The sequence below is a fragment of the Argiope bruennichi genome, chromosome 6 (assembly GCF_947563725.1).
Source record: "Argiope bruennichi chromosome 6, qqArgBrue1.1, whole genome shotgun sequence".
Classification (NCBI taxonomy): Eukaryota; Metazoa; Arthropoda; class Arachnida; order Araneae; family Araneidae; genus Argiope; species Argiope bruennichi.
Window position 1 is genome coordinate 128,609,871 of NC_079156.1, and position 26,645 is coordinate 128,636,515.

Here is a 26,645-nt window from a genome sequence, read left to right on the forward strand (position 1 = left end):
GTATTTTTTTAGTTAAAACAATTTATTGGACTTGTAATGAATGCATCGCCAGCAATATGAGAGTCTCTGGAGATATTGCCAATGCATACAAAAATTATGACATTGGGTTATGGCTTGTATTTTTCTTCCTTAGGGAAAAATGACAATTTTAGCAGTCTTCCATTTTAGGCTTACACGTAAATCGTTTGTAATGTATTATACTTTCTCTGACATAGGGAAGTTCGTAACTTGAAGTAAATTCGATTATATTTATGTTTAAGTCAAAAGTAGCATTAGCTCTATAAGAAAGCAGGCAACGGATAAAGCAGAATTTGAAAAAAATAGACTACAGATACCCAAGTTTTAAAAAACATTTCCCTTCTTTTTCCACTCATTTCTTTCTTTCTCCCTTTTGATTAAATGGCATAATCCTGGCAATTTACCAGTTGAGACTCTCGGGGCTTGTAAAGCAGAAAAAAGAAAATTACCTTGAATTATTCTCAATAATGTCAAACAAAGAAACTTTTTTTTTTGTATAGTCTAATAAGCGCAGGGGTGGCTCCGACAACAAAAGTGGCAAACGGCAGTAAACAATACAGATGAAATCGCTCCAGTCAATAATAACAACAACAGTCTTACAATATAGATGCGCTGATATATTCATACGCTACAGGATACATACTCCCGATTATTATTACACTGGAAATCAGATTCTCCTGCGTCCACAGAGAATTAGCGAATTTGAAAAAGTTAAAAGCAGTGGTTCCCACACTTTCCTCGCTTGTTTACTCTTTTCTAGACAACATCACTTATGTTTTCAAAAGAGTTCACTTTAAATATTAATAGTATCACTAAATATCAATAACTATAAAAAATTGTAAAAATAGTCCATAAAGTAAAAGAAAGTTATAATATTATATGAAAAAGTTATTAAAATTTTTAAAGATGTTTATCACAGAAATAACAGTATTCTGTTTTAAATATTTAAAATGATACTCTTAATAAAATTTGTTCTGGAATACTTGTTATAGTTTTTACATAGAACTCCAAATGTCTAAAGTATTATTATCACGCCTGTCTTGATGCTTTATTTTTAATCATCATTAAGTTTTTAATTATTAACATCTTAACCGTTCCTTAAACATCTTTTGTCTTTTCATGAATCTGAAGTTGGTATGGAGAACCACTGCTTTAGAGAAAATGCACTGCATGCATTTCTCTTATCAACTTTTCATAAGTAATAACAAAAAACACTATTTACAAAGCATGTAATTACAATTATGTACGCTGACATGTTGATTTTTGGCTTAACAGTATTTATAGTTCAGTTCAATTTTTATCTTCAAGAAAATTGATATACAATTTACAAATGCTGATGAGAACATCAAATAAATTAAAATTATTTGAAATTTTGCTACAATTTTACATAGGGATAAATAAAATTAAATCACTGAAATTTGAATCCACGGCCCATAATTGACCCATATCTTAACTTTCAATTCACTTTTGGTATGATAAGAATCAGTACTTTTTGAAAAATAACTTCAGAATCTGATTTGTACAAGATACATATTTTCCATATCATTCACATTCCTGCTTTTAAATCATACAAAAATTTGAATTAGATACAATACCGCATCTTGATCTTAAACCATTAAAAATAAATGCATTTCTTAAAATTGGCATTTTTTCCACGTTTTTTCTTTTCTTATCCATATTTTTGTTTCCAATAAAAGAAAAACGTATCAATCAAATTTAATGAAATGTTTCGGTAGCTTGGTCTGTGAATTTATCAACAACAATTATCCGAAATTATTTAACATCTATATTTCTAGGTACTTTGATTGCTGAATATTTTGGCTTACAGAAATATCTTTCTTGCAGTTTGCTAGATTCTTTCATACTATACGTATTTTTTCTTTAAAGCGCAAGTCGTTAAATTCTTAAAGAACACCTTTCGAAAAGACAGAAATTGGACTAAAGGAATCCCTGAAGACAGCTAATACCTATCAAAAGTAAGAAAAGACACTAATAGCACCACATTTAGTTCCGATATTCATAAAGTGACGCCACACTGACAGCAAAGAAGAGGGCGGGACTGAACTACTTATGTACAAAAAAACATTAATCTCCATTTACAAAATAAAACATTGCGTTGTTTCGCCACAAGGCCTGCGATGCGAGGAAGAACCTATCCGCCATTCTGCTAGGAAGACACTTTCCAGAAGACCATAAGCTGCCATTGTTCCAAATCGGTAAAAAATTTTTTTACTTCTTTTCATTTTTTTTTCTTCTTAACATCACTTTATTCTTTTTTACATTACAAAACTGAAGAATTATGGAATAAAATGTTACACGTTTTGCTAGAAACGATTCCGAACAGTTTTGGAAAACATTTTTCAGAACATAACAGCAAAATATGAAGAATTACTTTATTTGTTTTTATTTTGCATTCAGATCAACTTATTTTTTTCTTAGAATATTATTAAAAATGAAGAGTTTGCTGTGTCTGAATAGAACTTTTTTTAACTTTAATAATTTTTTTTCATCTTTGGAAGACATTTCCCAGAAGAAAAAAAAATTATATAAAGAGTCACGGTGTAAAACTGATTCGATTGTTAAAAAAATTACTTGTTTAATTTCTGTATTTATTTATTTTTTGTTTCTTTAGGACAATCTCCTTTACCCGTTTTCCTCAAGTGTTTTGGCACATAAAAAAATTGTCTTTATGAAATCTTACTCATCTAAAGTTTTACGAGAAACAATTCCACAATATTTTATCTTTACTAAAAAGAATGTAGTATTACTTTTTAATTATTTGAAGGATAAATTATTAACATTATTACTTTAATTATTTATTGCGATCAAAATTATTGGAAAACATTATTAAATTTTTTAAATAAATTAATCCGTTTTTTGCCCCCCCCTAAGGAGAATGCAATTGGGCGAAAAATTTCTTTAATGAATTTCAGCATTTTTTAAATTTACTACCAACTTAATAACTGATTTTACTTAGACTGATCTGTTGAAAGAAAATCTGCTTTTTTAGTTATCGCTAGAAAATCTTGTCTCGTTTTCAGAAGACACTATAAGAACACAATTCAGTACAGTGCATCATTTTTCAAACTGATATAATAAATAGAAAATCAGTTTTATAACTTTCTTTCTAATTTTACGATGAAGAAAACTCAATTTCATAGAATTATTTTAACATCTCACTAAAGTAAGTTTAATGTTATTTATTTCTCAAGAAAATAACAATGAAAGAATCAAAATTATTTAAAAAAAAAAGAAAAACATCTTTTCGATTCAATCCGACTGATTAAGAATCAGATTTATTAGAATTTACAAATCTGTTTAAATTCAATTTTGTGATACGTTTTTGTTCGATAAAAAAGACAGACGATCGCAAGTCACTACAGAATGCTAATATTCTTGTATAATTAGATGAATGAAGATTTACTTTGTTAAATAATATTGCTTTCACCTTCTGTTAAAATTAATTTCTTTATATTTCGATGAGGAATGAAGACTTTTCAAAAATTAGTAGATTGTCATTTTTAATAGCAGGAAATGACTAAAGCATTGCTATGATATATGATTCAGCATAGCAATCAGAATATTGTACATCATGATGATGTTGAACAATAACATGTGCTAATAGGGCTAAAATATAATGAACGAACTTTTGAACATATGTACGAACACTGACAGAAAAAATACAATTCTGAATATTATAAATATTATTAATTGCAAGAGATTCAAAGCTGATATATTTATGATTATCCTAATTTTCAATTAGGACATAAAATTACTTATAAAAAGAATGAAATTAGAGAAGCACTTTGTAATAATACTCAAAATGTTAAATATACTTAATATTTCTCTAATTTTTGAATAGAATAAAAGAACACATAAGAAGAGTTATATGCAAAAAAAAAAAAAAAAAAAAAAAAAAAAAACCTACGGATTTTTGATACAACATAATTAAATTCCTGAAAGTATAGATCGTAATTTTTTCTTCTATTCTTGAATGAAGATGGCAGATCTTTGAAAATTTTTTGATAGCTCTTTTAAAGCTGATTTTCCAGACCAAACGAACCATTTGTATTTGGACCTATTATAACTGACTATTAAAAACATCCATCTATTTATTTTTAGAACCTTATGTTACTGTTCTTTTCCTAAATTACAATGCACTTATCTGGTTATGACATTACTTGCAAGCACGTATTTCATTGGACAGAGTTATGCTTCTTTATCATCTTTGCTACTGAATAAATTATTTTAGAATATTAAATATTTCAGCTTTCTTTTAAGTAGGGGGATATTTTTTTAGACCTGATATGAACGCTACTAACTGATGATTTCTAAGAGCCACATAATGAATCATTCAGTCAAACAGTTCGTGAAAAAAATGGTTACACGGCGAGCTTTTGTTTGATTAAATGTCCACTTTATCCTATGAAAATGCAGCAAAAGTGGCAGTATCCACTGGACCAGGCTCTTCACATCAGCAAGCAAATAGAGCTACTGATTTCAGTTGGATAGGTCCCCTCAGCAGGGTTGTTCAGAGGGGTTCACATGACCTTCTGCATACCCCTGAAGAGTTCCATGGGCAGGGGGAAGACGATGGTCGAGTTCTTTTCTGCAGCAATTGAATTCAGGGTTTGCAGGTATCGTAGCTGCAGAGCTGATGGCGAGTCAGCGATTACCTCAGCAGCTTCCTTCAGAGCACGAGACGCCCTCTGTTCACCTTCAGCGGCGATTACCTAAGCAAATAATAGATAGATATTAATGTAATATATAATCAGAATACTGTATGTGAGCACAGCTACACTGCCTTTACAAAATAGTTTGTAGAAATCATACAGAGCTGAAAGTCGGTTCGCAAGATAAAAAAAAAAGTATGTCTCTTTGGCCTGTTTATATATGGAACATCTTTATAAAAAACTGGCAGCCTTTGATTAGCCCAGAATACTGACTTTTCTAGTTGTTAAATTATTAACACGAAATATACTTATTAAAATTTCACTATGTTATTTAATAAGACTGAGACATTATTAAATTACTGTTTGGCCAAATTAGAATGTGTATATGTTACCTCTAAAATGAATGATTCAGTTATTTTATACAATTCTTAGTTATTTCGTAAAATATATTTTATGAAATAAAGGATTTTATGCTTTAACGATGCACAAACTCGTTTCATCCTCGCCATCTAATCCAACTTTAAAATTTCGACATTTTTCCAAAAGTCCATGTGAAGATTCAACTTCAAGACGTAAATACAAGAAGATTGTGTTTAAGTGATACAATTAATATGTGCTGCAAAAACTTTGATTTATAATTAATTTTAACTGTTCGTTCATGAGCATTCTATGCCAAAATCGATCGATTTCGATTTCTTTCCTTCCATGCCATTTTGAACGTGCCCAGTTGGTAAATGTGAGTTGAGAAGAATAGTGTTACGAATCTGTGATGCTGCTTCCCAGCATAGTTGCTTCCATCATCAGAAAGACTGATTTACAGTCATCTGTATTGGACGGAGTCCGGGTGTCGCGTCGGAGGTCTCAGAGCTTGGCGACGAATTCGGCGACTTTTGCGTCAAAATAGATTATACCCGAAACATCGAGAATTTTCCCGATCCGTCCATTAGGAACCGAGATACACCTCGAAAGTTCCTGATTGGTTGAGAGGCTTCTAGCCCCGCCTCCTGAGACCTATAAAAGGAGGCAGTCTGCAGCTGCCGGAGGAGTAGTCTGAATCGACGCTAAACAACGGCTCTTCCAGAGATTAGCAGAGCAGCGACGGAGTCAAGCTAGTGCTGAACTAAGCTGTGCGCTACTGTCTGCAGTAGAGTCTTGTTGTGTGTTGCTGTGTGCACGTCTCGGCTGAAGATAATTGTCTTCTCTATGCTGTATATAGTTGTCGCCTTTGTGCTGACCTGTGTGTCGTAGTGTCAATAAACGTGTTGTGTGTTCGTCTACTGAAAGGATTGATTATCGTGTTGTGTATCTCCATACCATACACAACCACTAAATACACACAAGTAAACGAACCCGACGGATTGATAGTGATAGGGGGAAATCCGTAACAATAGGTTTCGACTTCATGGCGAATGTGAGAAGAAGAAAGCATGGTTCGTCCTTCAATGTACATAATAAAGATACCATCCACTGGTAATCCAAATTATTGGATGCAATTCATTTGTATTTCTGTTGTTGTGACTTTGGAGAAATATTGAGGATTTCAAGAAGGCTTTCTTTAAGTGATGGCCTGTTTCTCGTTTAATAGGAAGATAGGTGAACGGGAAGATGAGGAAGATGGTCAGTGCTTGACCATTTTGTAGCTAGGGGCCAATTGTCTCGAAGAGGATGTCAGTCTGGTGAATCGGTCAGTGTTATGGATAGACTAGGCTAAAGATAGCAGTCGGCTACAACAAATCCTGTCGATACTGCTACGTTCAGTGGTGGCAGGGTGGTCGGCTGTACACAAGAAGAAGTGTACATATTCAATGGAAACGCTGAAGAATAGAGTGATCTCAGATAATGGCCTTAAAATAGCAAATGAAGTTAATGGCTAATAATAATAGTTATTAAATGGCTAAGTTGCTTCATTTATCATGTAACAGCCATTACGCATGTAACGATTTTATTAAAATTTGTTAAAAATTTCAGTGATGTTTTTACAGAATAAAATATGAGGCACAAAATTCAGTATGGTTGGTGTAAAATAGGCATCCAATTCGTGAAAAGGGGTAGGGAAGGTGTGATGTACTCTAATGAGGTCTTCACTGGAAGATTGTGAAAGGATGCAAGCATGATTTAGCCTTCAGTGTTCCAATTAAATGGAATGATATCGAATGATGGTCTTAAAAGAACAAAAAGTACCATGGCAAGTGTTGCTAATGGTACTTTTATGGAATAAAATATGAGTTAAAAATTCATTGTCTATAATCAGAGAATTCATTAAGCATTTAATGCCTATAATAAGAGAATTCATTAAAAATTCATTGCCTATAATCAGAGAATTCATTAAGCATTTAATGCCTATAATAAGAGAATTCATTAAAAATTCATTGCCTATAATCAGAGAATTCATTAAGCATTTAATGCCTATAATAAGAGAATTCATTAAAAATTCATTGCCTATAATCAGAGAATTCATTAAGCATTTAATGCCTATAATAAGAGAATTCATTAAAAATTCATTGCCTATAATCAGAGAATTCATTAAGCATTTAATGCCTATAATAAGAGAATTCATTAAAAATTCATTGTCTATAATCAGAGAATTCATTAAGCATTTAATGCCTATAATAAGAGAATTCATTAAAAATTCATTGTCTATAATCAGAGAATTCATTAAGCATTTAATGCCTATAATAAGAGAATTCATTAAAAATTCATTGTCTATAATCAGAGAATTCATTAAGCATTTAATGCCTATAATAAGAGAATTCATTAAAAATTTAATGCCTATAATCAGAGAATTCATTCCTACCTTCGCTCTAGCTTCTCGCGCAGCTTCTGCTTCGGCGGCCATGGCCCTCTGCAACTGAACAGGCAGACGAACGTCTTTTCTAAAAGAAAAAAGCAGAAATGGTTATTCAGACGAACATGCGAATCAGACAATTTTATAAACGTTTTATTCTCATGGATTCTTATTTTAGATTATTTTTGTCTGGTTTCGTTCAAGTTTTATTTTTCTCTCCCTTTTGTGCACAGGAGTTATTATGTCGACAATACTGCACTAGACTAAATGGTAAAAATGTATCACAATAAAAGCATAAACTATAACGGCGCTGTAACTGTAACCTAAAAAATATCAGTCAAAACTGAATAACGTTTAAGTTAAGAATAAAACCCTGCGGACTACAGGAATGAGAAAAAATGAACATGATAACTTTTTCTAAGTAATTTAGGTTTTTATTTTGAACAGTTGAAGGTCTTTTTAAACAACTGAAGGTAATGTTAATAATTAGATTTTCGATGTTTGATTAATTAGGTCAGCACATTAATTATTAATTAGAATTTCAGGGTTTGCAGAAAGTTATGAAATACTAAATATTTTAAACACCATACATTTGCGAATGATTTTTTTACACAAATAACAAAATTAATTTTATGTTTCTAAAGACGGAAGTGAAAATTTGAATGCAATTCGAATTTTTATACCTTTTTTTTAAACATAAGAGATTTGAAATTTTGTATTTAGCAAAGAATTAACGAGTTTTCACTGAGATTAAAAATTAATCGATTAAGTTTATCGATTGAGCAAAATTTTGTTTCTTTATGTGTTACAGAGCCACCTAATAATGAATTTCTGGAAAAACATTTATTCCGTTATTCCATAATGTTTATAATAACAATGCATAAAAAATATTAATAATAGTAAATATTTAAAATAAAAAATATTTCTTTCAGTACATAAATAAAAGTGTGTTATTAAATTTACTATGCAATTTTTTGCAGTTATTGACATAAAATATGTTACAAGATTTCTATATACTTCGATCAGTCTCAAATGATAACACACACTTCTTTTACCACAGACAGTATTACTAACGCAACTCTTCGTTTCTCCCGTTTGATGCACTTTCGTTGCCTGGAGACATAGGCATTAATAACATAACTAAGGTGGAGCAGGCAACGCATGTGTTTAGGGAGGCATTATCAAAAGGCGCGAAATTGAGGAATTAGCTTATGCATTTAAGCGAAAAGACTTTTTTCTCCTTCCTTCTTAGATTCCTCAGATTCTTTTTTTTTTCTCTCAAATTCTTAAAAAATTTAAGTTATTTTAGTCAAGTGAGGGAAGACAAACAGAATGCGGTTTAATTGATAACCTGAGAAACGAACTCACGCTAAATTTCTCAAAACAAAATAACAAATAGGAATTTTTAATTACCAACCAAAACTCCATTTCTGAAAATCTAAGATACTTTTCATAAATCTGAAATTCTGAAATTTGAGGGGGGAGGTTTGATTGTCCACCCTAAGATCTTTTAAGAAAAAAGAAAATTATAATGGCTCATTCTAAGAGTTACAAGAAGTTTCTAATGGTGTATACATGGGGATAAAATGATAAAACTTCAAACTTCTTCCAATAGGATATCAGATTTTTTTTTCTGAAGAATTTATGCAAATTGGGAATGTAGTATTATTTCTATTTTTTAAGAGCAAGAAAAAAATTTTACTTGCTTGGTAAAGTATAAAAAAAGCAAGTCCAAAGTTATCAATATTGGAATCTTCTATGAATTAAAAACTAATGTCTAAGACTTTTTATTTATATTCACACATATGGAATTTTTTTACTTGTTTAAGTATATTGTGAACATCTGAAGTTTTTAAGTACGAGATTAATGAAATGCATGTTTTTATTATCCAGAAAATTTTCCACACAAACAATTGCACTAATTTTTTTATACAATATAATAATTTATTAAAGCATTGTGTATGTATTTATTATGTAAAAAACTTTAACTTTAATTAAGCCTTTTTTAATGCACTTTAAGCAATAACATATAACATCCTTATAAGATATAACCTATCAAATTTTATAACTTATCTAATTTTGTGAGGAAGTATAGTAATTTTTCATTCAAATTTTCGAAACAATTTTATAATTTTTTTTAAATGTTTTGGGAATTGGCCTTATAATACATTTTAAATCGTAGAATCATTCATATTCAATACCTATTATGCAATTATATCTTTTAATATCAAAAGAGAATGTGACTGTTGTAGACTTTACATTTTGTTTACGACATAATTTTTATTTTTTTCATGCTTCAAAATTTAAATTAAATAGTAATACAATTTTACTATGCGCTGTTTCTCCCTCTCTCTCTCTCTCTCTCTCTCTTTTTTTTGTATTCACTAATTCTTCATTGCTTGGAGCAATCAATATATTACGAAAATTTAAATAAGTTCAGTAATTAAATTAAAACTGGATAACATTAAAGAATTAATATTAGTTCGTAAAATGTACATCACATAAGTTCAAAAATGCTTTATATATTATTATTATTTAGGTTTTATTGCAATTTTAATCTTATTGCTTACTGGCATTAAGATCCAGAGGGAAAAAAAGAGGGAATTGTGCAAATTGCAATTTTTCTGAAGATCAGTTATTCTGAATTCTTATATCACATGGTTGTGACGTATTTCATGTCATAGCTAAGATATTGAAATGAATTTGTTTTTAGTGCAGTAGTACTACTACTTGCAACAACTATAAAAATTATATATAAGATATGTCTTTAAATTTCTCAACAGAAAAATTACCTATTGAATTCCTTGCTTTGCTTATGAATTTTCAAGAAAGAAAGTTGAAATTGATTTGTCTCTTCCATTCTGAATGTCTTCCAACATTTCCGCTGAGAAAAAAAGTTGGGTAGTGGCGCTGTTTTGGTATTTGCCTTGGGCGCTATTTTATGCAAGCATGCCTCTGATAGGTATATAATTAAGCAATCAAAAGCTTGAAAAAATTCCAAAATTACGGGCATCTAAATTCATAACGATCAAATGTCGAAGAAAATTCATAAATTTTGAGCTAAAAGCATTATCTTGCTGAAAGCATTTGCTATACTTCTCATTAAAAATAAAAGATAATCTTTTAAAAAAATACCATTGACTTACATTTCTACACGCTCCACTTTGACTCCCCATGGGTCCGTCGCTTCATCCAAGCTAGACTGAAAAATAATAAAATTTTGATTTTATAGCATTTTTATTGCAAATAAAATGCTTCTTTTATCTTAATTACACAATTTTAAATAATCATTACGAATTAGAACAAGTAAGAACAAGACTAGGTCAGAATGTAAGCCTAATACAAGAATCTATATACCTGCATCACATGACTGATGGATTCCCGCTCCGAGAGGATCTCCGAGAGATTCTTTGTGCCGAGAACGTTTCTTAGTGTGGTAGCTGCCAGTAATCGAGTTGAGTGACCGTAATCTTCAACATTGGATACAGCGATAGTGGCGTTGCTGATGCGGTAATACACCACTGCGTCTACAGCAACAGTAACGGAATCCTTTGACAGAATCTGAAAATGAAAGTTAATATTTTCATAGAAACATTTTCCATAGGAGATAAGTGTTCGCAATGATTGAAAATTTTTTTTAATGATGAGTTGATAAGCTATTGCACTTCAGTAATACTATAAGTCAGTAATACTATAAAAAATATATATTGTTGAAAAATATGTCGTGTAGATGGCCTCAGTTTTAAATATTTAATCAAGGAAACTGATTTTAATTCCAACAAAACTTTCCATATCTAGCTATCATAGTTCCTATCTAATTAAATGAGATCTATTTTGAAACATTTCTATGTCGAATTAATGTGAATATTTGCTGAATGAAATGTTTATTCTCTCTTTAATAATCATCATATTAAAATAAAGGAATACATTTAATTAATTAAGTAGATCTTGAAATTTTTATTAAAATCATGCTTCAAGAAATGTGGAGAATTTTTAAAGATATTCACTGATGAATGACGAAAAAAAGGTGCTATCTTCTGATTACTTCACAACAAAACATAACAAATGTTTGGATAGAAATATTACAAATATTAAAAAATAATAATTACACAATATAAACTCTTTATTTTTTTTATTTAATATATCTATATTTTTCTTTTTCAAGATTTTTATTTAAAAAAAAGATATAATAAATTCTTTTTTTACATTGATTATTTGGTTAATATAGGGATCTAGAGTTTTATTTTAGTTTTCTTGGAATACTATCTTTAAGGGGAATAATTTTATGGCTGTATTTTAACTTTTAGGGAAAACATGCTCCTCCAAAAATATATCAATATCATATATGAAAGTTTTGAAAAGTAGATTAATATTTTTCAACAAAGCTGGCATCGTTTATTTAAACAGATAAATAAATGAAAAGAAATGAAAAAAATATATAGTTATTATAATATAGTTACCCATTAATTTGATTAGTGTGTCCTGTTCATATTTTCAGCCATTCATTTATTTATCTTATATTTTAAGTTCATTTTTTCTTATATTTTGATGCCATGTATTTGTGAAAAATATCAGTTTCAGCATTCGCACCAAAGGGAAAATCACCAAAGGGAAATCAGGGCTCTATTTAAAAGCATCCAATTCTCTAGCTACCAATTGAATATTAAAATTGCATTAAACGTAAAAAAATATTCCATGATATTTTTTTTAAGTAGATAAGAAATAATCAGATTTCGAAAATCTCGAGAAGTTTTGATGAGAACTAACTATATGAACTAATGTCGCAACTAAAAATTCTTGTCTTAATGAGAATAGGATTTAAATGTGGAGACATTAATCAATATTAATCAAAAAAATCTTAATTATCATTAAAATAAATCTAATGTTAAAGAAAATCGAAATAAAAAGAGAGGGTCACATGGAATAATATATAAATATTAATAAAGTCTAACTACAGGCAATTATTTAAAAAAACTTTTATGAAATAAAATAAGACATCAAATTTTAAAATAGAGCATATCCATTAAAATACATCAAAATCAAAACTGCTTTTATTACAGCGATTTCAAAATACACGGTCATCTTTAGAAATTCATTTTTTTGGATTTACTTTCTCTTTTTCATCTACAATACAGGAAGTTTCGGAATAATAAAGTCATATGATTTCATAATCATGCAATCTCATGCTGCCTGCGATTTAATACTACTAAGCAGAAAATTTAAGATGCACAATTAATTCCAAAATTAAATTGAAATTTCATAATTAATTATCAAACGAATCGATTACCAAATAAATGGAATCAATTCCTGTTCATATAATAAACAAGTGATCCAAGCCTGAGACTTTTAAAAAATTTCCCATAATACACCTCCTGTTCGTAACAGCATGAACAATTATTTTATTTCTTGAAATAATTGTTTAATTTTTACTTCATATTTATTATAGGAATATGATTCTAATACGTTCATTAGAAGCTAATTCAGATTCGGAATTTTCTAAACTTTATTTAATATCTTTTCTATTTGCATTTGAAATATTCTTTTCATAAACGTTCTGAGATAAAATTTATTTGGTTTATGGAATCTTATCATTAGATCATAAATTTTCTAAATTTTATTTAATAGTTTTTCAATTCGCATTTGAAATATTCTTTTTGTAATCATTCCAAGATTAAATTTATTACAAATTGTATTGATAATTTTTAAATTTTGATCTATTTAGTTCATTTTGCATAGATTATTTGCAACATTTATTTTTATTTTTTGCAAATTCGATTGTAAATACGTAAAAATTGTTTTTATCATGAATATTAGAATTAGGAATTAAAAGAACAAATTAGATAGTTTGAAAAAATTTCTCAAATTTCTTTTTCTCAAAATGTCCTTTTCCTTACTTTTGTTACTCTTTGATTGTTAATTAGAAATTTAAAAAACATTACCTTAGAACAACCGTTCTTTGTTTTCTAACAGCCAAAAGATAAAGATTAAGATGTTTTTTACTTAAAAATATAGTCCAAAATGTAATCTAAGCGTAGAATAGTAATGATAGTCGTTTTCTCTCAAATCTTTCGATTTAATATGGTTAATATGATGTTCGATTTAATATGGCCTTATGGGATGCGGAAAAAGTAGTACATCTCTTGTAATAAATCCGATTTAAATTTGCTTTATTCTTTCTATAATAATTGTGTAGATGGGTTGGAAATTTAAGAAATTGTTCGATTTTAACACAGAGAGAATGAGAAAACACAGAATGCTCAGCAACACTACTGCTGGGCCACAGGCATTTGACACATACACATGCAACATGCAAAAAACTGGAGAGGGAATAGGGTACACCGGGAAGGAAGAGTAACTCTTGAACATGCTCATATTACCCAGGCCATCTCCCTGGATTTCCGTCTACGTTTCGTCTGCATGGGAAATAAGAGAAAAAAACCGGCTCAAACTCTGGTTATATAACAGTAACTGCAGTCGAACCTCCTCAACGCGAAACTAGGGAGCGTTTCAAAAGCTAATCGCCAAAGACATTTCAGGTAAGATTTACGATGGCTATGTTCGAATATACATTTCTCAGAGTTCTAAAAGAATTTCATTTTATGGGGTAGAAATTCTTTAGCTAATTCTCTAAATTTAAGAACATATTCAAAAAGAAAAAAAAATCCTTAATTGGATAATAATAAATATGTTAATATATAAATTAAAAATATAAATTCTTTAGTATATAAATTAAAGATTCTGTTAGTATATAAATTTAAAAATCCCTACTTAGCAAGAAAATAAGTTTATGTAGAAGAAAACTGATAAGCAATCACTTAGGGTTTTTACAACTTAACAAGTAAATCCTAATTATTTGAAAAGTACAAGTTCCGCGGTAATGAGGTTCGACTGCACAATGATTTTAATTATTAAAACTAACTTTAGTTATAAATAATTGCATTTTATCTTCCTTCCCAGTTTTATTGCATGCTCAAGTCAAAACAGTACAAAATTCAAGATGAAGCAAGTTGATATATAAGAGCTTCATTACGTGAAAAATTGGCGTATAAGAGCTTCATTAATTGAAATATTGGTATATAAGACCTCCATTAATTGAAACATTGGCGTATAAGAGCTTCATCAATTAAAACATTCGTTTCATCACAACTGGAATTTGGAAATTTAATGAGTAACGAATTTTAAAAACGATGATTGATTATTCATTTATTTATGATAAATTTACATAAATATTGTAATACAAAATTCTCAATGCTTTTTTTTCTCCTGACTAACCGGTGTTAGTGTGAATTTTTCATTCAATGATGTATTAGTCAAAGTTTTCAGAAATAGTTAAAATTCAAAAATGCTCATATAAATGAAAGGAATATGCTATTTTCGCAAATAGAATAGAATCAAAGCCTGATTTTTAGTTAAAAAATAGAATTTGTTGGCAGCAATGTTTTACATTCTATACAACAAAATGGTGCCATAGTTCGTAACACTAAACAGCATGAAAGATATGAGGCTGGACAGAATGAAGGTTTACAAATGTTCAATGTATTATTAATCACTTATACCTCGGTTCTTAACATTTAGTTAATATGGTAGACACCAGATGGCGTTTTCCAACGTTTTCAGTGATACTGATTAGCCACGGTACATATTTGGCATCAAGAATCTCTGCAGACAAAGGATCACCTGGTTTGTGATAAGATTTGCAGGATAAATTACCAAGAGCATGTTCTTTTTGTGGTGGTAATACATAAAAATATGTTATAGCATTTCATCTGAATTTGTGGCCTTTATTTTCATGATTTTGGATTAATGCTGTTCTGTAATAATTCAGCTGCTAAACTAGTATTTTGTTTGACAGTAAATGGAAATCAACCCAACTTAAGCTCAAGCGATATCTGCACAAACTACACCATTTGCTACAACTGAAACCTGACGACTTTTCGCCTTTATGCAGTATTATGATTGACTGCGTAATCGTATGAAAAAGAAAAGGGATTGGTCGGACGAATAAAACATATTTGTTTTTTTTTATCAATGTCACCACACATTACTATCGGGTACAGAAATCTACAAGTATTGAAAAACAATCCCTGAAGTTAAATGTTAAGCAAAGGAGGTTTTATGCTGCTTCGAGGAAATTGGAGATTCTCTGTGCGAAATACTTTATATCATTGATAAGTGCTATGCAGCACGTTCATGGATCAGCGTCATTTCAGAAGTGCATTCAAAACAAGCACTATCTATCAAATTATTATGAAGCCTGAACAATCTCAAAGCATTATTTCTTAAAATTTCTTTCAAAGATTGCCATAGAATTTTTCTATGGCATCTAAATCTCTGGTACAATGAATGAATAACAAGGAGATTGTCATTGTATTGAATCAAGCTAATAAGATAATATTTCCTGTCGGCATCCGCTTTTCATATGGTTTAATACAAGATAATCCATCCATGATTACAATAAACGGGTGATCGCATTTTCCATAAGAAAAGTAATGTTTTAACTCATGTTTCAATTAATATCTAAAATTTTTCTTATTTTGATTAATGGTGAATTATATCAAAATATTTACTGAAATTCCAATTATTTACTGGAATTTTGGTACTTGCAGAACATTTCAGATAATAAAACTTCTCTGTATGTATGCACTTTTAATAAAAAATTATGACGATAATAGCAACAATGTATGAGTTCTATTCATCATTGAAGTGCAATAATTGTTGCAGTTGAGATTTATCCATAAATATAGACAGAATCGCAGACAACATATTCTGCAAGAGTCTTAAGAAATCTTAAATATTAGCCTAAATAAAAATTTGGATAGAAGCTACACTTTATTAATTTCTCTAACCAAGAGCTGGTAGACACCAAAATAGCTGAAATTGATTTATCTGAAGGGAATGACTTTTTCTAGATCATATTCTGTAGAAACTTAATAATTCTTTATGCTTTTATTAGCATGAACATGCAATAGAGAGATGCAAAAGGAGAAAGGAAAAGCAAGGAAGGCTATTTTTGAGAAGTGTGAAAATTTACATGTTGTGCATGTTGTTAAGTCACACATTAGTAGGTGTAACACAATTATTGTTCTGAACGTCTTTAAAATATTTCATTCTCGAAGTTATACTTTCAAAGCGAAATTTTAACTAACTAATTTCATCAAAATATCAATTAAAATACATTAAACTATTTTAAACTTGTTTTATACAGTAGATTGCCAATAGCTTTCTAATTTAATTTTAAAAGTTAGGAAGATTATCAAAATTCTGTGCTGCAGGATTTTTGGTTCACAAATGAATTTATTTCAGCAAAACTTTCACATTTACTATTCAAAACATTCTTTAAAATTTTATTTGTTGTTTGACATCTTAAATAAATCTTTCTCTTTTGAGAATGCATGAAATTTTTGAAAGATGGTCTTTCATAATTTGGAACCGTGGTCAGGTGAAGAGGATATCTAATGATATATTTTAATCTTCAATTGCCGTCCTAACAACAGCATCTGCTGCTGAGATCGATAATAACAACATAGAGAACATTCTTTTCACGACAACCCGACTTATATAAATAGTGAATATTCATTCGTAATTTTCGACCGCAAAAGCAATACTATGAGGAAGTCAGTTTTAATTCCAGTAAAAATCTTCAAAATAGCTATAAGTGTCTGAATTGTGTTCTTGAAACACTTTCAACGCAATTTAAAAGCCAATAGTTTGGATTCTTTCTCGGGGAACAATATTACAGAATTGGAATTCAGATTTAGACAAATGCAGAAATACAAAAATTCCCGGAAGTTTACGAAGACTTTACGAAATAGTCCCTTTGGTTCCTTTTTCAATAATCTTTAAATGAATTTCGAAAATCTCTTGAAACGTTTTAATTTAGAAATTAATTATTTCATTTGATTTTCAACACAAGCAAGTTTTGGAAGTGAAAGACTCACCTCCTGAGGAGGAACGTCAAAAGAAACTGTTCGCAGATCCACTTTGCAGTAGGTATCGATGCAGGGGATGATGAAGAAGATACCTGCACAAAATGAAAGAAGCACAGAACATTATTATTAAACCCTGATACTTTTAAAATTCTTAAACTCATTGTAAAATACTTAATAAGGGATATTTTTAAATTCTTGATACAAATTTAAAGAGAAGATAAAATGTGACGAGACAAGCTAAAAAGCACAGTTGTATCTTAAGTCGATAAGCATTAGAGGAAATTTCCCAGTTTGAGTTATTCTATCAAACGGCCGGCAAGTTCATCAATATTTTATGCATCAATTTTTATCTCAGAGGTCTTTCAAAATACCTCGATCACTAAGACAGTTCTATTAATTATGTTGAAAATCACGTAGTAAGAAATTCAGTAGATGTAATAGCTATTTGAGAAATGACTGATGTTTTCGTAACTGTACCCTGGTGACTAACGACGGATATTTTCGTAAAAGTATTCTGGTGGCTAATGACTAATGTTTTCGTAAATATACTCTCATGATTAATGACTGATGTTTTCGTAAATGTGCTCTCATGACTACTGACTGATGTTTTCGTAAATGTTTATAATGACTAATGTTTTTTTTGTAAATATATTCTCAATGACTAATTACTGATGTTTTCGTAAATGTTCTTAAATGATTAAGTGGAGAAGAGATGAAATCAGTAACAGTGTTAGATGCTGAAAGTGTACACAGTTTCTAAAATTATCCACAAAATATGTCCTTTCATCAATTTCATCCCTTCTCCATCAATCTTGTACTTTTCATTTCAGAACGAAGCAAATAGCGTCTCTGGTATACCATCACTTAGATTAAAACTTTGCATTGGATAGCGATAACTGCTTAGCATGTCACCTTTAGAACTTATAATAAATGTTTCGACTCGCTTTGAGCATAAGCAATTTCAGTTTAAAATAAACAGGTTCAATTCTAGACAAAATACAAAACTTTTATCATCTTGGTACAAAAAGTTTACGTCGTAGTACCACATTCAATGGTGGAATGACCGTCATTTATATAAAAAAAATCATAAATAATTCAGTAAAGTTTTCTTATTTGATTAGTTAACCTGCTTTTGATCATGTATTATAGTCATGATTTATTTGTTCTGGTACGAATCTGAAAATTTCCTGAAATAATTTAATTGTTTGCACTCATATTTTCCTAGAAATCATCTATAAATTCAAATGTTTATTAACAGAATTTTCTATAACATTATTCTGGATTTCAAATTTTCCGGATTTCCCATGAATAGAAAACAGCATTAACAATAAGACAGTCATGATAACAAAGGATCTCTAGTCAAGCTGCATGGAAAGATTTCTAAGGGAGTGATTTCACGTAGTACATAATATTTTCCCATACATGTTTTGTACTGCCGACCTTATGCTACTCATTACTGATTGGAATAGAATATAAAAGGTACGTGAGTCAAACAATGAAAATACGTTAAATAACTGCACGAGCATTATAGGAGATGAAGCTTCTCCGTTTGCAATTTAAAACAAATTTATTCCCTAGGAAATACATTATCACTTAATGCATATTCTCGATATATTGTCATGCAGGTTCTTTAGTGTAGAACTCAATGATACACACAAGAAGTAGAGCTAAATCAATTTATTAACTCAACTCTGAACTGAGAACACCGTGACTGACAGATCTTCTGCTTTTATACTAGCAAGGAAAGTACCAGAATACTTTTCTGGAGACAGTAAGAAAAGTCCAGAAAACTTACTTCTCTAGTAAACTAAAGAAATGTCCAGAATCTTCTAGAAAATGAAATAAAGGAAAACATAAAATCAAAGAATTAAATATTTACACAGACGGTGAGTCGTACTGCCTCTATCGGGATTCGAACTTATGATCTTTTGATTAAGAAACCAGTGCTATGACCATTAAGCCATGGAGAGTCGACTGCCTCTTTTCAATGCGGCAATATGATGCAGATTGCGAAAACTGCCTTTACTATCAAATATCTTTGCTGTTGTTGTTTTCCTTCAAAAAATATAGTATCTATCTTATTGTGACCTGTTCGCTGATTTCTAAGCTGATACATTTAAGCTTATAATACCAACTGTAAACATTTTAAATTACCTAAATTATATTTTGTTGCAGTAACTACTGCATATATATATATATGGCGCACTAACATTTTAAACAGGAAAGTTCTACTTAATTATGATCAAAACGAGTCGAGTTATAAAGCTTTTGAATATCATGATTTTACAACATTTCAACGCTCAATGAAAATTTCCCATTTCTTGAAGGCGGTCACTTATTGTTCTAGCGTAATGAAATTCAAAACTTCATTACTCGGTCAGTTTTGATCGCAGACGAGGGAAATATTTTTTTTTTTTTTTTGACATATTGGTGCGCCAAAACTATTTACTAAATGTGATTCATATAACGATAGCATAAAAATTTATATGTAATATAACACAGTATAAAAATTTAGAATAGACAATTAAATTGGCCGCATATAATGGCTAATACAGCATTTTTCATTTTTTTTAATGCATGATAATATTTGTGAACCAAAACAGTTCTTCACTATTATTTAATAATTATTCATTATGTTTTAATATGGACGTTTCTTGAAACGGCACTTCCTCATGCTGCACCTCATGTTTGCAATGAAACCCAGGATTTCCTCTGGTTCGTTCCTTATTTTAGTAACATTCCGCGTAAATAACAATTCGTTCCTTTTAAAAGTATTTATGCCTGCTTATACAATTTGCCTCTAAATAATGATTTAAAAATTCATCATCTAAGAAATATGTCACCATTCTAGTAATGATTTTTTTCTTTTGCTTCGCTTTCTGTCTCTTTATTTTTCAACTGTTCGTTAAATATTCACGATTTATTACACTGCATGTCTTAATTATCATCTAAGAAATATGTCACCATTCTAGTAATGATTTTTTTCTTTTGCTTCGCTTTCTGTCTCTTTATTTTTCAACTGTTCGTTAAATATTCACGATTTATTACACTGCATGTCTTAATTATCATCTAAGAAATATGTCACCATTCTAGTAATGATTTTTTTCTTTTGCTTCGCTTTGTGTCTCTTTATTTTTCAACTGTTCGTTAAATATTCACGATTTATTACACTGCATGTCTTAATTATCATCTAAGAAATATGTCACCATTCTAGTAATGATTTTTTTCTTTTGCTTCGCTTTGTGTCTCTTTATTTTTCAACTGTTCGTTAAATATTCACGATTTATTACACTGCATGTCTTAATTATCATCTAAGAAATATGTCACCATTCTAGTAATGATTTTTTTCTTTTGCTTCGCTTTCTGTCTCTTTATTTTTCAACTGTTCGTTAAATATTCACGATTTATTACACTGCATGTCTTAATTATCATCTAAGAAATATGTCACCATTCTAGTAATGATTTTTTTCTTTTGCTTCGCTTTGTGTCTCTTTATTTTTCAACTGTTCGTTAAATATTCACGATTTATTACACTGCATGTCTTAATTATCATCTAAGAAATATGTCACCATTCTAGTAATGATTTTTTTCTTTTGCTTCGCTTTGTGTCTCTTTATTTTTCAACTGTTCGTTAAATATTCACGATTTATTAAAATGCAATAAAAATAATAAATATACAGTTATAAGGTAGTACAAAATCAAATCCATGTAACACATTCTCAGATCTCCCAAATTATATTGTTGTTTCCATTTTTATCAACTGAAAAAAAAAAGCAAACACGCACAACAGTTGTTTCCACTTCATTTAATTGAGGTTTTTCGGTCACCGGATTTGTCCATCTCCGCCCACCCTCAATGACGCTCGTGTCTGCAAAAGACAAGGGCGTGCCTGCACTCATTTTTTTTTTTTTTTTGGAAGAGTAAGATGGAAGCCACATAAATCAATGAAAGAAAACAACAACAAAAAAGGAAAAAGCAAACAAAAAAAGTGCAAAAGTAAACAAAAGAAGTGACCAAGAATAGCGAAGAAGTCCACTCCGCACGATCGATTGCGAGATGCAGGGGCTATTTTTAGCCCCAGCACTTACCCGGTCCTTTGGCTCCGCCCTTCATGAGCCGCCCCAGCCGGAATATCACCGCGCGCTCGTACTCCTGGACCACCTGCAAAAGAAACAAAAGGCAATCAGTCACGAGTGAGAACTCGTGACTACCCATACATAACTGCGCCCTTGCAGAATGCAGGTCGCAGTTAAGGAATTTGCAAAAATAGTTTCGTAAAAATGCATAAAAAGTCACTTCATTCTGATGATATCAGAAATATTGTCAAAGAATTTTAAAAATGCGATTTAAAAAAAAAATCTTGAATACTCTTTTGCAGAACAGTGGATGCTGCATTACGTTAATAATTCATGTCAGCACCTCATTGCAGATTACTTCATGCACTATAACAAGGTCAGAGTATTAATTGAAAACAACTCGACAATAACAGCAAATTAAGCAACTGCATAAGAACCTCATAAATTTATAGAAAGAATTGTTTGCAGTTTTTATGTTATTTTGTGATTTTATTTAATTATAAAAAACGTGCAATCTAACTTCTTCAAATTAAAATTAAATACTGGTTAAATTAATTTTGAATCATTACTTTACATTTTTGGAACATATGATTAATTAATTATCTCTTGAATTAGATGTGTAAAGAGCTTTAATGCCTAGGCACTTTTACTGAATTTGAGGTAGTTGGTAGCAGAGGGAAAAACAGAAGTAACGCACCATGGGTGCGTCAGTTGGGTTAAGATTTCTTATTTGAGATTAAACTTTAACTTGAAGCAATTATTCAGATGCAATTTGAATTTCGGTGGAAAGGGGGAAGTTTAAGGGAACAATGGACTTTGAAATAAGCAAAAATGGACGAAAATGTGAAATTTTATTTTTATCTTTTCATTACCAAAATATATATTTATATTCAACTAAGTGTTATAAAATGCTTTGTTCAATAAAATAAATGTTTGAAGGGTTAAGAGGAAAAATAGTACATCTTAATGACTTTCCTCAAAATGATATTATAATGAGATTTAAATATCTTTGAAATGTTCCAGGTGTCTTAATTTTTGAAGAAATTAAATGAAATTGATAATAAAGATTTCGGGCAAACATCAAAAGAAAACGGGATATGCATTTTATTTTTCAAGTTTTTTTAGATTGTTAAAAGTCAATTTTAGTTCAGAAAAGCATAAAATTCCTATGAAATTTCAGTAAGCGTGCATAAAAATATTTCTAAAAAAATTAAGTTTAATTGGAATTACAAAATTATACATAGTTCTGTTGAAAAAATATTTGCATTGGGTAATAAGAAAAAAATTAAGAAATTTGATGCATTTATATTTTAATACATATGCGTAAAAAATTTCCGAATCCTAAGTGAATAATTCGCAAAAGTATCTGAGTCCATCGTTCTTTTAAGCGGCAAAGTCCGTTTTGTAGTAGATAAAGGAAAGGCACATATTCCAGTGCCGCGCGCATAGTTAATTTGTTCCTTGATTGTAGGATTTTTATGAGTTTTGTGTTGGATTTTTTAAAAAAATTTCTTGAGAGTAATTATCTTTGGAAGTGTTAAGTTATATTCATTCATAATTCTAAAAAGATGTGGTATTTTATAATTCTAAAAAATGTCCAATCTTATTAATAAATATTATTTAGACTGCATTAAGAAAAGTTTGGCCATATATTTTAATAACTATTTTGTTTAAAATTATTTTTAGTTTTCTGATTGCTTTTTTTATACGTGATGTACTGAAATCGACTTTTTAGAAAGTAATCTAAATTTAAGATGAATTTATCTGTTTGTCACAATTTGCTACTTTAAACAACTTATATAAAGATTAAATTAAAATGGATAAAAAAAATTGATTTTTGAATGTTTGGATGCAAAGGCGGTTCAATGATTTGCTTTCTTTAAAGGTCTTTAGGAGACTTAATATTGTCCTGCACAATAAATTTCTTAAGTAAGCATTTGCTTAATAAAATCAATCAGCAGGACATCACTTCCATATAACATGCAGAACTACGTATTCTATTTATATATTACTACATACTGTCTTACACTGTGCTGTGACATTATGTCCTTTTTTTATGTATAAGATGCATAATGGATTGCAAAATTAAATAGATGCGATGCATTCAATACATTTCAAGCTAGCATGCAAAACTGGATAGCTGTAACCCAAAATAAACGCCATGCTTTTAAAAGATTATACATAAAAAATTAATTAAAAACAGGCTAATAACATTTTTTTTAATCTGTCAGCCTGCAGCACAACTCAACTCAGCGGCACTATAGAGATGTCTAATCGGAATTCCATTTCTAGGCTAGATTTGCTTTCTGAATCACACCGAGAATTCAAGAAAAAATAAATTCTAGAAGTAATTAAAATAATAAAAGACTTAATATATTGTATTAATGTTGTACAAAATAGATCTAATTGTCACAACGAGTTTATATTTAAGACTGGAAATCATAATATCATGTTATAGTAGATATTCAAGTTTCTTATTTCCATAATGAATCATTAATGAGTGAATGAATATTTTAAGAAAAGCAAATTCTTACTATTGCAATAATTGCTAACTTTAAGAATCGACAGAACAGCTTGGATTACATATTTTTTTAAGGAAGTGGTACATATATGTAAAAATATCTCTTAATAAAATTTAAATCTTAATTAATTTTATAATTATGCCAACGTCCTGGCACAGGGGTAGCGCTTCTTCCCCGTGATCTGGGCGTCCTCAGTTCGAGTCCCGGTTCGGGCATGGTTGTTCTTCATTTGTTCGATCTCTGAAATGTGTGAATGTACCCCCTTGTAAAAAGGAGCTGTGCAAGCGAATGTGATACTTGAGTAGCTAAGACGTACTCTTGTCTCTAGTTAGCGCTTCTGAAATAAGATACGCTCTCTCCCGGCTTAAAATCGCTGAATTTGAAATCAGCGGGCTTGTCCATGGCAAGTACCATCAGAAACAACAACAACCTTATGTTCAAGGAATGTCGCGTTGACGTCTGATTATGTATAGATGGAGCGAATACAACTTTTGAAGAGAATTTATTAGAAGAATCATCAGCAATTAGGGTGTAATTACAAAATGGTAACATACAAAAAATTATAACCAATCTTTTTTTTTTTTCTTTTATAGAGGGGGAAAAAAAGAAAAAAGAGAAAAACTTTTTTGTAGAGAAATATGCCCTTTATTAACTTGTTTAATTTACATGCAATTTAATTTGTACATAATCGATCATTTATTTTAAATATGCGCTCGCACTCTAAATAAAAGTTATTCAACAAATTTTAGATTTCTTTCTTTTTTTTCCCAGCCATTTCGCGAATTAACAGCTGATAATCGAGATTTTACTGTGCTTCGATTTTCTAACCCTGTTATGAAATTAAATTTAAAAAAAAGCACCAAACTTAACGATACTAGCATGCTATCATATCTGTTGCCATTCTCTTTTATGATATACATTTTTAATTTTTCCTTCTGTATCCCTTGGTATGCTTGCTAAATGATGTCATTGAAAACTTCGCATAATGGAATTGGCATAAAACAGCTATAAGTCATGCTGATTGATTGTCATCCATCAAGCACGAATCATGGAAATTTTGAAGCCCACATGCATACCTTTACGCAGAACAGCAATGAAACGGGGAAAGTGATGATGATGATGAGGTAGGAGAAACAAGTGATCAGGAGTGCACACAGACCCGGGCCTTCGTTCGTGTTGGCTGGAAAGAAAAAAAGATGAGTCGTTACTTCAAAGAGCTAGAATTAAAAATAGCATAAATAAATTCATAAAAGTCAATGCGTCTAATCATTTAAAAGAAAGCAGACACGAGAGATTATACACAGTCTTCAGAAACTGACAACTATTTTTTTTAAAAAAATGGTAGAATGTTATGAACTATAAGGATAACAGATATAAAACTTTTTGGAAAATGACGTGGCCAAGAAAATAGTGCACTCTTTATTCAGAATTGTTTGCTCTAAACTTGCCGTTGGTTTGTCTCGAATATTGGTTGCACATGATTTCTATTAAATCTTTTTAGGCATATCTTGATGCACATGACTCTCTCAATTAAGTATCTTAAGTATCAAATTCGGGCTAACATATATATTATTCGGCTTCTAACATCCTTACACCTATTTTATTTTGTACATGCATGAACCTTCCAAATGGAATCGAGTCCCATGACATCATTCCGCAGCAAAAGCTTGTGTTCGGGTAATCTATCTTCAAATTGCTCACTGTCTTTCGCAGCACTGTAACTCTTCTTTCTTATTCCTCAAATAAATCACACAAATAATAAATAATATCTTTCCTCCTTAGCATTCAATAAAGGAAAAAAGTATGAGCAAATAATTATTTAACGAAGCAATGAAAATTGAATTGCATTGTAAAAATGAACATTATTGCCGAAAAATAAGCATATATATATATATATATATATATGTGTGTGTGTGTGTGTGTGTGTGTGTGTGTGTGTGTGTGTGTGTGTGTGTGCGTGTGTGTGTGAATCAAAATTTAAGAAAAAATTTCATACCTAATAAACTGGGGAATTATTAAAAAGACAATTTTTTTTGTTGCAAAAATATGTTCGGAGTTTCTGCTAAAAACATCCAAATTTCATTAAATTTTTCATTAATTAAAATTTTAAAATACCCACCCTCCAACGAATATTTGTATCAGATTTTGCATCTCCAGGTCAAATGGTGTGACTACTATAACGACAACATACACACCTCTAATATTAGCTGAGATCGAACTATCTTACTCGAAAAATTATTTTCGTAATTCCAGAAAGGAATCATCCATTAATGAAGCGGATTGAACGAACAATTAAAAACCAAAAAACGAAACAAATTTCTTAAAACTGTCGAAAGAATCTGTTCATGATACCAACAGGAGATATTTCGCTAATGAAACGAATTAAGCAAAGTATATGAAAATAAAAAATAAGAAAAAATTCTCAAAAAGTTTGGAAGAATCCATTCGGAATCCTAGGAAAGAATCCTTCACTAACGAACAAACTGAACAAAAAATTTAAAACAATAAACGAATCAAATATTTTTTTTTTTTAAATCTCAAAAGAATCCGTTCGTGATACCAAGGTGGAATCCTCTTCTAATGAAACGAATTAATTGAGTTATATGAAAATAAAAAAAGAAAGAAAGACTCCTTCCGGAAAT

At 30.1% G+C, this 26,645-nt stretch overlaps 1 protein-coding gene across 4 annotated transcripts in view; it reads right to left on the minus strand.

The window, feature by feature from the left end:
- Nucleotides 1-3,930: 3,930 nt before the first annotated feature.
- LOC129971124 (mechanosensory protein 2-like) overlaps nucleotides 3,931-26,645 on the minus strand; it is a 116,062-nt gene continuing 93,347 nt past the window's right edge. For all 4 annotated transcript variants that reach the window (XM_056084618.1, XM_056084616.1, XM_056084619.1 and 1 more), the window contains 7 exons: nucleotides 25,080-25,183; nucleotides 21,494-21,566; nucleotides 17,415-17,497; nucleotides 10,834-11,037; nucleotides 10,623-10,678; nucleotides 7,486-7,564; nucleotides 3,931-4,751 (listed from right to left, as the gene is read on the minus strand). In XM_056084618.1, coding sequence (XP_055940593.1) covers nucleotides 4,560-4,751; nucleotides 7,486-7,564; nucleotides 10,623-10,678; nucleotides 10,834-11,037; nucleotides 17,415-17,497; nucleotides 21,494-21,566; nucleotides 25,080-25,183 — 791 coding nt within the window. In that variant the 3' untranslated portion in view covers nucleotides 3,931-4,559. The remainder of the gene's footprint in view (nucleotides 4,752-7,485; nucleotides 7,565-10,622; nucleotides 10,679-10,833; nucleotides 11,038-17,414; nucleotides 17,498-21,493; nucleotides 21,567-25,079; nucleotides 25,184-26,645) is intronic.